Raw genomic sequence first — 16,357 nt, 5'->3', positions numbered from 1 at the left:
CCTGCTGGTGAATTCCTTAACGTTATTTGGATTTTCCAAGGATCTTCTACTGCCTTTACAAAGCAGCTACTGTTTAACAAAATTATCAACTATACTGACAAAAGAATCTTTTATTCCCTACCATATGGTGTATCTTTTTCACAAACTTGAGGCTTGCCAGGTAGATCCCAAGGCACAGACATAGACAACTCGGTTCTTATCATCACATTGTTTACCTTTTAAACTCAGTTAATTTATCACCTGGGTATCCAGGGTCCTTATGCAAGAGTTAAACCTGGCGGGCACCCTGCGCTGTCATCTGGAAAGTAACAGGATCCAGTTTCTGTCCAGAATCACAAAAATGCACAGGAAACTATTCAATACCTCGTTATGGCCTATAATGGAAAAAAATATGAAAAGGAATATATATATGTAATGAATCACTATGCTATATACCAGAAATTAATACAACACTGTAAATTGACTATACTTCAATTCAGAAAACCCCAGAATCACAGGAACATCGTAGTACATCGGTGATCACAAGCATTGCTGAGCTATAAAGCGATTATTTGCTGAATGTGTCTTCCTGACAGAGGGCCCTGGGGGTTCCATCAACTGAAGTTTTCCAGCCAACCGTGAACGTATGGGAGAGGGTTTGGCGTGTCCAATGAGAATCCCTTCCAAAATGAATTCTCTAATAAAGCCAGAATGGTTGTTTGTTAGTTTAACTTCAGATTTTCATCATACTACCGCCAAGAAGTATTCCAGGTGGCTTTAATACAAGACATAGAATCAACAAGGCTCTTAGAGTACAACCTGGGAGTTCGAGCGTAAAGCTCCATGGGGAAGATACCTTTTTTAAGGCTTGGATTTGAAGAAAAAGCTCAACGCGTCAATAAGCTGATGTGACTAAGACATTCCCTATATAGGATTTTCAGAGTTCAGTATGACTGCGATGCCCTGATGTGCTGTTTGCTTGGCAACGAGGGAAAACTTTATGTTGCAATTAACCTTTCTATTTTTTTTCCTCCGTCTGAGTATTGTGAACTTCCTCTGTGGTATTTTAGTGATTAGACAGGATGGAGGGTGTTCTTAAAGATTCATGGCCAAATCCGATGATGTCAGAACCAAGGGAAGGGATGGTCTTCGTGGGGCCAGCAAGTCTGGCCCCGTCCGGATTGTTTGTCTAACACTTCACAAGTAGAAGAGGAACCACTGAATTATTCATTTTCGAGTTGCCCTAAAAAAAGGCACTTAGACTGCCGAAATGCAGACGTTCGGTGCCAGTGAGAGGAAGAGGAAGGATGCTGTCTTTCCTCTGAATGCGCTGCTGCCTTCAGCTGCCTGGTTCTCTAGTTTCACTTCCCAGCCCTGCAGGGTGAAGGAAACAAACCACCCGCTGCCTTAAGTTCAGAGCAGTTAAGGGGGAGGGGGCTGTGGACAGATGCTGTGGGAGCCTCTGAAGCCACAGGTGAGCCAAGCGTTGAATTTACTGGGGAAAGACCAGTGGAGGAGATGCTCTGGAAGCAGCTTTAAAGGGCAAGCAGGAGCCGTGGAGTCGGGAGGCCCCAGGGCATGGGTGTGACTGGAGAAGAGCCTGAGACTCTCCGGTGGCCCAGGAAGGCCCAGGAAGTCTCCCTGGCCTTGGGCGTAAGGAGGGTAAGGGAGCTGAGAGTGATGACTAGAATGCAATCAGAGATCTTTTTTTATTCTTAGTTTTAGCTTCTCTGCCACCAGACCTTTCCTTAACAGTTCCTACCAAGTAGTACTTAGGGGAGAAAGGGGGTAATTAGAATCCCTGACATGCAGGAATAAAAGCAGAGTTCTTCCCCTCAACCGCTGCTCGCTGTGACCTTGAGCTCCTTTGTCACCACTCGCCCCGCCCTCCGCCTCAGTTTCCCCACCTGTTAAACCCGAGCTGCGTTCTCCTGCGGTTCCCGCTAGTGGCACATCCTCCGTGCACTGCAGGAGACAGTTGAAGCAGCCAGGGCGATGCGCAGAACAGGATGAACTCCACCCTGTCAGCTGTAGGCAGGGCATTCACAGATTAAGTCAACAAGGAAGGGGAAACCAAATCTGGAAGGCAGTTCTGAAAGAGTGGAAGCTCAAATGGGGCAAGCGGTGCTCCAGCCGCCGGAGAGACATGCTGACATTTTACACTAAATAGGTGAAAGAGGCCTTACAGAGTATTTGTAGGCGGCATCAAAGCAGCCCTTCCAGAACATTTTTTAAAAATCTGAACGTGAAGAAGCAGCGCCCCGGGTCCACAGTCGTGCTGGCAGTGTCCTCTGCCCAAGATTCCTGAAGCCGCCTGCCAGCTCCCAGGGGGCAGTGAACAGTGGGCGGCGGGCCCAGTTCCCTCCAGAGCCCACGTGGAGACAGCTGCTCAGAGCCCCTTTCCTGGTGGGATGAAGGATAGGGTGTTCCCTCCAGAATCCACTTTTTCTGTGTCCAGGAAGAATATTCACGTATGATTTTTCAGTCACGTTCTTTTTGCAGGGATGTGTCTTCCATGCATGTTTCTTTCTCCCCTTTGATGAGTGAGATTCAGAGAGGTTAACCGACTTAACTAAAATTAGCCAAGTCCTCCTAATCGGTATTCGTTCCCAGGGCCCACTCTCGGCCTCCTCCCAGGCAGAGGCCTGCCTGTCACCTCATTTCTATGCAAACTGTAGAGTAGCATTCTGACTTGGTGGGAGTGGTGATGGAGAGATACAAAACTACTGTGATGGTCTATGTTGTTTTTTTTTTTAATCAGCCTTATACTTTGTTTAGTTATTATGTTAAATTTCTAACATGCAGTAGAGGAGAGCACCCCTAGTTGCCTGTTGGGCGATTCCAGCCATCCCGTTCCTGGCCCACCTGTCCCCTCTCACTGCCATTTTTTCTTGAGGTTTCTTCCAGAATCCTTTCCTTTCACCTCTAAAGAGTTTAGCATGTAGAGTCTCACATTGAGGACTCCTCTTTAATATAGCCACGATACTATTATCACATCAAAAAATAACCTCTTAATATCCTCAATGCTTAAATTTTGAATTACCCCGAAACATCATAACTGGGGTTTTTCAAGTTGGTTTGAATTAGGATTTAAATAAGCCCCACGCGTTGCAGTTGGTTGGCATGCCTGTAAGTGTCATTCATTGTAAATAGATCTCCCTCCATTGCTTTTTCTTTTCCTTCATTCTGTTTGCTGAAGAAACCAGCTCATTTGTCCTGAAGAGTTTCCCACAGTCTCGATGTTGCCGTCAGCATCCCCAGATGTAGTTCAGTGTGTTTCTCTGTCCTCTCCTTCCTGTAAGTTTGTAGTTGAACCTAGAGGCCTGATCAGATTCAGGCTGGAGATACGGGAGCAAAACCCACTCCACAGGTGTTAATGGCCTCAGGTGTTGAAATCTGCTCTGACCGGAAGAGAAGGGTCCTGATTTTCACACACAACAGTAATAATGAATATGTGTGTGGGTCTTGGTGGTTTACAAAGTTGTTTTGTTTTGTTTTGTTTTGTTTACCCTCCATCAGTATTCTCATTTTATCCTTATGCCAGTTTCCTTGAGAAAGGCTGAGTTATTCTTCCGTGCAGATGTCTGTTGCACTCCAAGATCTGCCCAAGATCAAGGGACCAGAAGGCAGGAGGGAAGAATCCTGCCCGTTTGCTCTGCCAGCCACCTGGCAGTTTTGCTAATTTCACCTCCAGTCACTCCATTCTACTTGTGACCCTGTGGCACTTGATTTAAGGAAAGAACAGGATTTTCACATCAACCTGCTCCTGGTGGCTTTCAGAGCAATGGTGTTAGAGAAGTGGCAGGAAGCATCCAAAGATTAATCCAGATGCTTATCCCAGGAGGCTTCGATGACCTCAGGAGCAGCAGTCTCATAATCGAATTCTCCAGCCACAGTGGTCCCGTGTCCCTGCCCAGAGGTGACTGAAGGCTGAGTGATAGTCACACTGAGGGTCATTCTCCTGGGAATGACCAGCCTGCTGGAGCTGCCCCTCTGGTTTGGCACAGGTGGAAAATTTTTTTACCCTCTGTGGCTGTAGCAGACCACTTCATGGGTCAGCTCGACTCAGATTAAACTAGAGGAGGATTTTATTTAAAGTATCTCTTGTAAACAAGCCAGTTAAATTGTGGGGCAAGCAGGGAAATTTTCTTCCCATTTGGGATAGATGAGGCTTAACTAAAATTGGTTTTAATTGTTTCTTGTATCATTGAAATTTAAATATAATGGTCATAAAAGGAAACAAATTGTGGTTAATTTCTGAGTAAACAGAGGTGACATCCTGGCCGTTTAACTGTCTTCTGGATATGGTTTCATTTCCAGCAAGACTCAAAACCACTGTTTCCAGAGGATTTGACCTTGGGGTCAACCTCTACAACCCTCTCTCTGCGGACCTCGATTAGATCTGGGAGGGTGGGTCCTCTCGGGAGTGACAGGTTTGGTCGGGAACTTGGAAGGATGCCAGGTGGCTTTGCCCCAAAGCAGAGGTGGCTGAACCTGGGTGGAAAATGAAAGCTAGGACCAGTCAGACAGCTGGGGGTGGTCAGGAAAGCCTTTCCACAAAGGACACATTCTCCTCCTGCCTCCCCTGCCAATCGGTATTGAGTCCTGTCTGCCCCCAGCTCTGCACAGGGAGACGCAGGGAGCTAGGCCGGCCGGCCCTGCCCTCCGGGAGGTCACAGGCCAGTGGACCTGGGTCGATATGTGGTTTTTCTTCCAGGGAGATTGTTGCCTTCTTTTTCAAAGGCTACAGAAAGTGGTAAGAAAAGCAATTATTCTCCTTCTGCCAAAACAATTTACAGACTCCTTCCTTAAACGTCATATTTACAATTTGGCAAAAACAGCCCTACACTTTCTGCTCTTTAAAATACCAGCCAGTGAATTGTTGCCTGTCACGCGGGGCGGAATGGAGGAAGCACAGGCGTTGTAGGTTTGCACACTTCGTCAGCCAGGATTTAGTGAGCGCCTGCTGGGTTCTCTGGGATCGCGGTCGCGGATAAACAAGTCATCAATATCTGAACAGGATACTCTGAGACAGAAATACGTACAATAAAAATAAACGAGTGGGCGCCAGGGTGTAGGGCTGCCGGGAGACTCTCAGGGGATGGCCTTTCGAGCTGTCGCCACCCATGGGGATCTCAGCAGAGGGGCAGCCGTGAGGACAAGCATGGTGGCTCCAAGGAACAGAATAAAACTGAAGAACCCGTCAGAGTGTTGGCTGATTGAGCTACAAAAGGAAATCTGTGCAGAAGGCATGTTACTAAGAGACGGTAAAGTGTCAACCCCAGCTCAGCGGCTCTAAGCAAGCAGTTCTGCACTTGGGCCTGTTGTCTGGAAAACTAGATGGCCGGGAAGTGGGAAATGAAGCTGGAAAAGGAGCCAAGGTCTTTGTGGGGTGGCGGTTAGCTCTCTAATCAGTTCTGCTCCCTGCAGGGATCCTGGCCCAGAGGACACCTGGGGTCTAACACGGAGGGAGGGAGGGAGCAGCTCATGGAACCCACCTCTAAGGCAGACTGGCTTTGAACACTGCCCGCTGGAGGCGAGGAGGCTGCAGACCTGGGTGGGCAGGTGCTGAGCCAGGGCTCCCAGGAGGTGGGGCCTGGGGACAGCGGGAGGTGGCCGACTGGTGTAGGCACCTCAGGCTTGCCTGCCAGGCGACATATTGTGACTGTACAAGTGAGGTGTGGGTTCAGGTTTTTTAGAGTAATATCAAATCTGTGATAGCTCACTTTTGCCGACAGAAAGCAGGAAAGGCTGTAAAGGTGTTTTGTATGACTACCGGACAAAGATAAGACAAAAGAAACTAGAGGCCAATCTCATCTATAAATATTTATGAAAAAAAATACTAAATAAAATATTGGCAAATAGAACTCAGGAGCACATTAAATGCATTAATTACCACAACCAAGTGAGGGACGAGTGACTCGCAGGATAATGTACCATTTCAGCAGGTCAGAGGAGAAAAACCATTTAATCAGCTCCATGAATACTTTAAAGGTACTTAATGAAATCAATGTCTGTCTTTTATTAAAAAGCCTTTTAATAAAATAGAAATGGTTGGATAGTGCATTAACAAAATACAGGCGTATATATCTAAAGTCCAAAATGAGAAAATGCTTGATGGTGAAATGTTAGAGGTGTCCCCCTTGACGTCAGACACCAAGCAGAGGTCCCCACTATCACCCTTTGCTGAGAAGGAAGTAGGCATAAAAGGGAGCAGGAGGAGACTGGCCTGTCACGAGGTGCAGAGCTGGGCGCGGGATACCGTGGAAACAGGAGAGCGGCCAGAAAGCTGTTAAAGAATTGCATAGGTCCCCCTCTACCACCACGTTGTGATTTGGTTCTGTCTGGTGGTACCTCCCTCCACCCTGCTGTTCTCTGCGCAGCACACTCGTCCTCATCCTCCAGGATGCAGACCAGACGTCCCCTCCTCTGAGACACTCTCTCCTCTGTTTGCAGAGCCCTCTGTCCCTCATTCTGGGCTGTCACTGTACCAAAATGCCTTGGGTCTCTTCACCTCCCCACACCCACCACTGAGCAGGCAGTCACCGGGTCTTGTGTTTTTGAGCTCCTAGGATGTGCAGGGCTCGAGATAAGGCAAAGGCCATTGCTGCTGTATACTGCCGATCGGCACCTGGGACACTTGTTTCTCCATCAGGTGTGGCATGTGTTATGTCTCAGTAAGAATCATTGAGGAGACGCTGTCCCTGCACCCCTCTTAGTCCTCAGGCCAGTGCCACCTTCTTCCAGTACAGCCTTGCCCTGACTCTCCCACAAGACTCTACAGCCCTACCTTTCCTCTCCATGAGGTCAGGTCCCGCCTGTGTGCCTGTGTTCAGGCGAGGTGATACCTTTCCTGAGGACCCCCATCCCCATCAAGGGGATTCCAGTCCCAGAGCCGAGAAACCACCCTCACACTTGGCCCTCTGGCTCCTCCTCCTTTTCGTTTTCCCACCTGCTTTTTCTGAACCTGGTCCAGTGAGCCCTGCTTCTGGGTCTCCTCCACCGGTTTGTGCTAAGAGAGCCCTGCCTGGCTCGTAGGTTGTCATGAAAGTGATCCGCCTTCCTGACGGCCGAGGCATCAAATGCAGCATCCGGAGGAGGGGGAGCATTCACTTTACTAAATAAACTGAAACTTTTTGTTTGTTTTAAAGCAGGGCAAATTAATCTTTAGATAGTTCTTCTTTTGATGCCTAAGAACCTTACAATCTAGTATTGAGACTCTTGGCTTTGCACTCTGGTCCACGAAGACACACTGCTCTTTGAATTTCACCCTGGACACTTTATTTGCATTCTTTTTTTTATTGAAGTATAGTCAGTTTACAATGTTGTGTCAATTTCTGGTGTACAGCATAGTGTTTCAGTCATACACCTGGACACGTGTTCAATTGCCTCGTAGACATACTTTGTTTCAACAGCTCCTGGTGTCCCATGGTTGTTTGGGTATTGAAATATGCACCACCCTTGCCCCGTGCCATCTCTTAGCACTCAGGAGGCTCATGTGAAAGTGAATACAGAGTTTCCATCACGGATATGACTCCGCTGCCATTGGGCTTGACTGTGTCCTTCTAAGTTCCTCCCCAAAATTGTGTGCCGGCCCAGAAACTACCCTGAAATGATCTGTGGGGAACTGATTGAGTGAACCACATATTCTAGGCTAAACTGAGATGATCCGCTGTTTGAAGTCCGAGCAGGCAGAATGCAGTGCAGGTTAATAGATCAGTGAAAGCTGTTCTGTCAGCTCATAAAAAGATGAGAGAACTAAATTTTTATAATCAATGGCTTTGCTGAGCAAACAATATGGACGGTGATTATGGACTTTGGGAAGGAAATGATTTCAGACTAATGTCAGAGTCCAGGTAACTGACGCGGTGGTTGGGCCTTCGAACAGAAAGAATGCACGACCCTGGGAATAGTGTTGGCAGTCCGTCTGTGAAAGCACATGCAGTTTAACTCGTTACTGTCCTTTTCAGACTACACTTCTAGTTGCAGCGTTAACCTCTGGGCACTTTCGTATTCCTTATTGGCAGTTTGATAGGATTCATGTTGTTGGGGGTGGGGGCAGCAGTTTGGCGAGGAGTGGGTGGCCCCGACCCGGTGGCAGACGTGTTCTTGGATGAGACCCTGTCATCTTGGTCCTGGTCTGCCAGTGCTGATGGCTGTGCTTGCCGTCTCCGGAAGCCCTGATCACGTTTCAATACCCAGCTCGTTGTATTTTTCTCTCACCTTTTAAAAAGCAAGCCCCTTGGGAAGGGGAATCACAAGCCTACAGTCTTTTAAAATAATCACCTGAACTTTTCCTCGCCCACTGCATCCCTGTTCCTTCCATTGTCTCCTTCTGCGGTTTCTGGTCCGATCTGCCGTCAGGCACCCGGTGTTGAATAGCCCAGGTCTTGAACAGCCAGGCTCGGTGTTGTCATTATCATTTGAAAGCTTTGGAAATAGGAGAGCTGCTCTCCCCCTGATGAAAGGTAAGTGCAGCCCTTGTTATCACATTCAGTATTTTGGTCCGTTTAGCGGTTGCTAAGTAACCAAAGTTAAACTGACCAGAAGATGGAAAAACTTGAAATTCATTTCCAGGGATTGCCTCAGCCTGCCAAGAAGGCACCTTCCTGTTTAAATGCAACTGATTTTTTATAAGTGACTTGAAATCTCTTGGAGATGATACATTGTTTTCTGGGTAGCAGGCATGATAATGAGGGCCATTTGCCTGTCTGAGGAGGCAGTCGAGCCCACTCGGGTTCCCTAACCTGGCTGGCTCTGGACGCCACTTCCCAGACCCTGCACATCCCAGCTTAGCCAGTCCAGCCTCTAGGTGAAGCCAGGCCCCTGGGAATCCCTTTCGTTTCTAGCCCTGGTCTGTATCTGACCCTGTATCAGCCACGTGGCCAGTGGCAGTGGCCAGGCAAGGAGTAAGGAGTGAATAAAAACAGGTGAGGGTGGGCCCCCAGGCAGCCACATCTCTACCCCTTATCTCAAGACCAGGAGGTGGGTAACTGCGCCAGGGTAGGGGGAGTCACCTCCTCCTAATGCTGAGAATTAAAGATGACGCTCTGGCCAGAGGATTTCCCTGGTGGAGGGAAGCTATCAGTGATTACTCTGGGGGCCTGGGGTCATCCTCTGCCTTTCCTTCCTTCATTCAGCAAAATGCACTGAACACTGCTGCGTGCCTTTCTTCAGTTCATCCTGAGAGACACGCTCGGGCTGCCTCTCTGGCCTCCCGTAGACACTGCCGGAAAGAGTAGCTCGTACCCACTGGGGAAAACAGCCAGGCTCCGGGGGAGGACACCCACCTCCGGAAGACAGACCTTAAACCCAACAGGGTATGCAACCTGAAGACAGACAGGTGGGCCACGCTCAAGGAAACATAACGCAGAAACAAAAATAATTCAATAATGGAGTGGAAATGACAGATACAAAGCACAGACTAACGGAACTCAGGACCAGGAGAGCTGACAGCAGTTACAAAGTGAGCACAGCTCAGGTGGAAGACCCGTCCAGAAGGCAGCAGGAAAGGACCAGGGCACCGCAGGTGGAAAGAAAGGTTGGACAACATGCAAGACGGAAGTAGACACATGAACAACATCCAAATAGCGAGAGACCCAAACAGAGCAGGAGAGATATCTGGATGATGAAGATAAATTAGCCAGAAAGAAAGAATTAAAGAAAAATGAAAGGACTCCTGGAGGACGCAACGGGAGAGATTAGGGAAACCTTCATCAAAGCACGTGCTCGGGGTCTGTGCTCCCCCAGCCCAGACCATTCCCCGTCTACCTACCAGGTTCTGCAGCCACCAGCTCCCCGGTCCTGTAAACAGGCGACCCTGGCAGGCTCTGTGGGCTCCCTGTCTGCCTGTGCCCGGAACCAAGAAGCTTGTAGGTGCTGGGAAATGCTCATGGACCGAGGGAGTGAGCGCATGCATGATGCTGGCAGCCAGCAGGTTTGCTGTGTCAATCTGGACTTCGTAAATATGTGGTGAATAACCTTTGATTAAAGTTCAGAGCTGCATTTAAAAGTTGTGATCTGATGGGGGAGGGTGTAGCTCAGTGGTAGAGCGCATGCGTAGCTCACATGAGGTCCTGGATTCAATTCCCAGTACCTCTGTCCAATCAATTAGTCAGATTACCTCCCCCTGCCACAAAAAAAAAAAATTCTTTAAACTTGTGATTTGCTTAAGAGAGGGTTGTTAACTTTTTCTCTCCTCTCGTACACAATGATGTTTGGTGCTCCATCAGCGAGTTGTCAGGAGAGCTTCCTGTCCAGAGTGTCAGATGCCCTTTTCTGTCACGTTGGAGACCTTCACACTCTCGATGATTGTTTTACCCCTGGAGTCACTGGACCGTGTTTTCCGTGGCACAGCAGTTTCTCTCTGAGATCTTGGAGGTTTCCATTTGAGATGGTGCAGTGAGATGTTTTGTAATTTAAGCTGCCCGCCGGCACCCAGCATGTCACTGCGGGGCCCAGTTTGGGTGTTTGTCTTAGAGACGCTGCCTGCTTCACCAAGTCATCCTAAACAGCTTCAGTTAAGCAGGCCATTTTATGAGTTGTTTTGGACTTTTCTCAGACTGGTCTGAAGGCCGGATACTGTTTCAAACAGATACAGTGATCAGTGAACCTGATCGCAGGCATCTGTTACCCCGTTGGGGCTGCTGGGAGTTGATAAGATTGCCTCAAATCGCAGGGCGCAGTTAAAAGCCTTGGGGCCGAAGGGAGGGAGCTCAGGACACAGCAGATAGCAAAACCAGACCAGCGGGGTCCTGAGTAGTTGTCCCACTCTCGGTATTAAGGGTGGGTGGTTAGGACCAGAGAAGCAGGTTTGGGGGACAGGAGAACCTTCGAGCTGCCTTAAGGGATAGACTCACCCGTCACTGGCAGGATGGGCTGCGTTTGGGATTCTGGCCTCCAATTCAGTGCCAAGCCCTGTGCGGCACCAGGGATGGAGGAGACATACAGACTGGAGGCATGGTGGGGTCTGTGCTGCTTCCTAAGATGGAGCCCCTGGGAGGGTTGGAGGAGGGGTGGGAGCAGGACTGAGCCCTCCAGGCTGCAGAGTGAGCCCAGGTCAGTGTGGAGTGTGAACTGAGGCAGTCCCACTAGGAGGGGGCCCTGCACCCGCCCCCCACCCCAGCGGATCTGTGGCTGTAACATTCCGTCCTCTCTCCCTTGGGTGGGCTGAACCCTCCTCAGGCAGCCAGTCTCGGCCTTGGCCTCCAGACAGGGGCTGTCATCGGGACCTGTCTGCAGCCATTGACTTCCCTGGGTGTTCTGTTCAAACCTGCTAGACTTTTGGAATTGACTGTGTCCTTCTCAGCAGAACTCTGAGCATTCCTTTCTCTCCCGTGATGTTGTATGTTGGAAGCATATCTTTGCCTTCAAATTATTCAAGAAAGTACTTTCAGAACAGGAAAAAAAAAAGGAAAGAAAAAGAATAAAAAGCACCTAGAAACCCTTGTGTGTGACCAGGCTGGGTGAGGGGGGACCCAGGTGGTGTCTAACATGGACCACAGAGTCCCCAGCCGGCATTTTCATCCTCCGCCACCTACCACCACCTCCTCACTGATGTCAGTGTCCTGGCAAACTTCTACTTATCCTTCAAAACCCAGTTCACACATCACCTCCTCTGAGTCCTCCTGATTTCCTCCTTCTTCAAAGGAGAACTCATCTCTGCCGCCCCTGTTTTTCCAGAGCACTCTGCTCAGAGCTGTGTCTGCTCTCTTTGCAGGACGCACCACCTCCCCAAAGGGAGTGGGCACCCCTCAAGGGTGAGCTGGCTCTCCTCCTGATGCCAGCCCACCTCCTCCTGATGGGTGGCGGTGGCCCCTCGCAGGTCTGCGTGGCCCCTCTCTCCCCCGACACGGGGACCCTGCCTGGCCTGAGTGCCTGCTGGTCCCCTGCCCAGTTCGGACCCACGGTCCCCCCGAGCCTGCCTCGCTGCTGACTAACCTGCTCTCTCCCTCTCGCCTTCCCAGGGCCGACGAAATTGAAATGATCATGACGGACCTTGAAAGAGCAAACCAGGTAGGACGTTTGATGGCTTCAGGCGTAGAATCACAAGAGCTTAGCTTCTGACGTCTCGGCAGGTGCTTCCAAGTCAGGAGGCCACTTAGTCTTGCATTTTTCACGCACGACTGTGGATGTTGACACTCTTTGTGGCGTCATGAGAAATCCATGAAAAGTCCCAGGCATGATTTCCTTGGGAAGGTCTCTGATGTGGTCCCCGCATCTCAGACATCCCGTGGTAAAAGCTGCTGCTTTTCCTTAATCCAGCTTTTAAATCTCCAGTTCTGTTCCGGTGACAGCCGCCATGCTGTAGAGATCATACCAACGCGTTACCCTGTGGCAGCGTCTGTATCTCTGCCTCCTAGCGGGCTGAAGCCGCTTGCTCTGGGGAGGGCTGCCAGCCGACAGCCCCCTCTTGGCTGACACTTAGGCATCACAGCGCTTTGCACAAAATACCCCCCCACACACACCATGTCCGGCACAAAGATAGGCACACGGTATCGACTGGCTCTAAACACTCAGCCGCCTGGAAAATTCGGCCACCCTGCAGAGCGCCCCTACCCCGCCCCTTCCCCAAGGACTCTGGAAAACAGGAGAACATTTTACTTCAGCAAATGGTGCTACTGCTCTGAAAAGAAAAGGGTCTCCCCTTTCATTCTATTTCTTTTCAGGGAGAAGCAGCCAGAGCTGGGTTGTTTCTCAGCCCCAGGAGGCCCCGGGCTAGGGTGGCCTCTCCCCACTCAGTTTTACATCGAGGGCGCCACGAGCCACAGGGAAGCTTAGCAGTTCACCTCAGGTGGCCCCCCCATGGGATGAAAAGCCTTCTTGGATCCTTGGTCCCCACTTTCCACCTTGCGAGGGTCCCACGGGGCTCCCGGGCCTTGCTCAGCATCACTCACAAGACTCCGGCGTACGCTCGGGAAAGAGCACCCCTGTGCATTCTTTGGCCCGTGAAGAGATCCTGAGGCCTGCCTGAAATATGAGTCAGTTTACACATAAGAGCGATCATGGCACATGTGGATTCCTCTCTTCTTTGAGAAAGACTGTGGGTTTGGTGGGACCCACTCAGACGCGTCCCCGAGTGTCCTGGACCTGGCCCGTGGGGGGTGCTCAGTAGAGATGTATGCACTGAGTCACCTGAGGTAGCCTCTCTGTCTGGGAGCCAGGCTGGTCAGAGGAAGAAGAGCTGACAATTCCCCAGTCACTGATTCTGTGCCTGGCTCTGTCCTGAGCACTTCACACAGACCGAGTCACCGAAACCCCCCCGCAGCCCACTGAGGTCAGTGCGCTCAAGTCCCCATCTTAGAGGGGAGGAAACTAAGGCCGCAGGCTGGTAGGTGGCACAGCCAGGCCTGGAGCCTGTCCTCTTTCCCACCCAGAAACAGGGACAGAGCTGGAGGCTCGTTTCCCAAAGACCCCCCTTCAGCTGCAGGTCCTGAAGCGCTGCTTCTGCTCCACCCCCTCACCCAGGAGCCTGAGCACTTACTTACCTTTATTTGCTGAAGTCATTTACTTTGGCCCCTTTGTTCTTACTTAAGGGGCTCCACTCAACTTTGTGGAGACTCAGAAGTAGTTACGGGAAAAAGTTAACCTTCTCTGTCACACAGTTGTTATTTGCGGTTCTCAAATTTCCACTCACCCGCTCTCTACCCCCAGGCCAGCCCCCGGCCTGCCTCCCCTTTGGATGGCACTTAGGAGTGAACTCTGGTCTGTGAAACAGACCGCCTTATTCCGGGTGTATCAAGCGCACGGGCTCCGGTCAGTTCCCAGGTACTGAGGACGTTTGGCAGAGCTGATGTGCTGCGGGCCACTTGGTGGATCGGTGTCCTCAGAGACACCAGGCAGCACCCTGGAGAAAGGGGCCACCTCCAAAGTGACCGCTGGTTCGGGTCCCTGCCTGGCACTTCCTGACTGTGTGTTCTTGGACAAGTCTCTTAACTACTTACACTTCTTTAAAAAAAAAAAAAATAGAAAGCTGAACTTAGCAGACATGATGCTAAGGAAAATTAAGCCAGTCACAGATACTGAAAGGGGTTCCTCTCTGTTAAGGAGCAGAAACAGAAAAAGAAAGAAAAAAACAAATATTGCATGATTCCACCTAGGTGAGGTCCCTAGCGTTGTCGAATTCGTAGAGACGGGGACTAGAAGGATGGGTGTCTAGGGCTGGGGGGTGGGGGTGGGGAGTCATTTAAGGGGAGAGTTTCCGTTTTGCAAGATGAACAGGTTCTGGAGAGGAGCTGCCCAATGATGTGAACCTCCTGACACTTCTTTAAAATGTATACTTAAAAAATGGTCGAGATGATATATTTTATGTGCTGGGATTTAACATAATTAAATGTTTTTAATTTTTTAAAACGTGTTAATGTCGGAGAGAAAGGGAGGGAGGGGTTGATAACTAACTAGTACAGGCAGACCTTGGCGGTATTTTGGGTTCCAGACACCACAGCAGAGTAAGGACCACATAGATTTTTTTGGCCTCCGGGGCATATAGAAGTTACGTTTACACACACTGTCGCCTGTTCAGTGTGCAGTGACATTGTGTCTAAAAAACAATGTACATACCTTAATTTTAAAATAATGCTATTGGAAACATAGCGCCAATAGACTCGCTCGACACAAGGTTGCCACAAACCTTCAATTTGTAAGAAGTACAATACCGGCGAAGCACAGCAGTCAGCGCCATAAAACGAGGCCTGCCTGTCCTTCCTTTCCGAGATTGTTTTAAGGATTAGAGGTAAAATGCCTAAAAGTAGGTGCTTCAGTACATGTTCTGTAGTTGCTAAAGGAGCACAGATGGGGAGGGAGAATTAGAAAGCCCTGCCCTAGGGAGATACCAGCACGGTGGGCGTGGGGGGAGGTTCCGGAGAGTCCAGGCAGCCACTCAGGGTGAGTTAATAGCCTGATGTGGCTGCCAGAAGAAATTAATGCAACCTCAGGCTGCATTAATAGAAGCAGTTTCTGGAATGAAGGAGGTGGTGTTTCCGCACCAGTCCGCAGCCATTACTCCATGCCCGGGGGATGATCATTTATCCTGGAAACCAGACACACTAGAAAGCAAGCAGGCACCTGGAGTGCATGCAGGGTCCACTCCACGGCCAGGATAGGGAAGGGACCCTCACAAAAAAGAAACCAGGAGGTTTGGGAACATTTCCTGATCTTTGGTGAGCAGGGAAAGAAGACAGAGGGACTTGGCCTTTCGGGAACTTGGGATGTTAAGAGATTAGAAAGGGGAAGGCCTAGGGTGGACGTTGTAATTCTCCAGGGCTGGGCAGGGAAGGGGCCGAGCTTTTTCATGACTTGAGTGCAAAGGCTGGTGGGAGGGAACTCACTCCCAACGCAGAAGCTTGCTCTCAGCAGTGACTCTCCAGAGATGCCTGAAGGTGCCTCAGAGGGAGTGAGCTCCCCGTGCCAAAGCTGTGCGGGTAGATGCCGGCCAGCCCTGGCTGAGAGGATGAGATGGAAGATCAGACGCTGCCGAGCAAACACAAAGAGGGGCTGGACCAGATGACTCAGCAGGTCACCCAGGATGACTCAACGAGGAGAAAATCTCCCCGGGGGTGCAGAGAGGAGGACAGCTTCCAGGCAGGCGAGGAAGGGCTTTTACGGAAGGGTGCTGTGAGCCCAGGGTGTTCCAGGCCGTTCCGTCAAGCTAGAGCGGGAAGGTAGGCCCAGAGGAGTGGATCCAGCCAGGTTTGGGGCCGGGAGGCGGTGAGGGGGGCTCATCCTGAGAACAGTGGAGAATCACAGGCAGGAGGGAGACATCAGACATGAGTTCTAGAAGGATCTGGCAAAACATCGGAGAACGGATGGGAGTGGAAAGCCAGGGGAGCAGTAAGCAGCTGTTGCGATGCGTCAGGGCAGGGGCGCCGCGGGCCGAAGTGAGGCGGTCCCCGCGGAGATGAGGCGGAGGCGGCCGGGCAGCGGGAGGGGTACCAGGAGCCACATGTTGGGGCGGGCGCAGCCAGACATCTGGTTCAGCCGCCTTTCCCATCAGGGGAGAGCCCCAGGAGGAGCAATTTACTAGCTCACTGGCATATAACATTTTGCACTGGGTTTATGGTTGGAACGTTCTACTGAGACCTGAAGCTCTATCTTATCGCTAAAGTACTTGTTTCTATTGCGGAATCGCAGAAGAGAGTCAACGGCTGACGGTTAGGGCCAGGTCTCATTTACACCTGTTTGTTCACTTCAAGGCGCTCTTGTCAATACTATCTTAATTGGTGACAATGAAGGTTCAGAGCTTTTGAGGCTTTGGAAGAAGCCATAACTTTGCACACTCTCCAACCACAGGGAACCCCGTCACGGGGACCCAGAGCTGCGGTGGAGGTGGGGGGCAGCCCTTTCCCTAGCGGTCCCTCTCTTGCTAATCTGCCTGAGTCTT

At 50.4% G+C, this 16,357-nt stretch overlaps 1 protein-coding gene across 11 annotated transcripts in view; it reads left to right on the top strand.

Moving 5' to 3' along the window:
• Window positions 1-16,357, top strand: part of CUX1 (cut like homeobox 1) — a 352,302-nt gene that overhangs the window by 247,210 nt on the left and 88,735 nt on the right. For all 11 annotated transcript variants that reach the window (XM_072943159.1, XM_072943158.1, XM_072943157.1 and 8 more), the window contains exon 9: window positions 11,946-11,994. In XM_072943159.1, the coding sequence (XP_072799260.1) occupies window positions 11,946-11,994 (49 nt within the window). The remainder of the gene's footprint in view (window positions 1-11,945; window positions 11,995-16,357) is intronic.

This window comes from Vicugna pacos, chromosome 18, assembly GCF_048564905.1.
Source record: "Vicugna pacos chromosome 18, VicPac4, whole genome shotgun sequence".
NCBI classification, from domain to species: domain Eukaryota; kingdom Metazoa; phylum Chordata; class Mammalia; order Artiodactyla; family Camelidae; genus Vicugna; species Vicugna pacos.
Note: the sequence above shows the minus strand (reverse complement) of the source record. Positions and strands in the feature narration are given on the sequence as shown.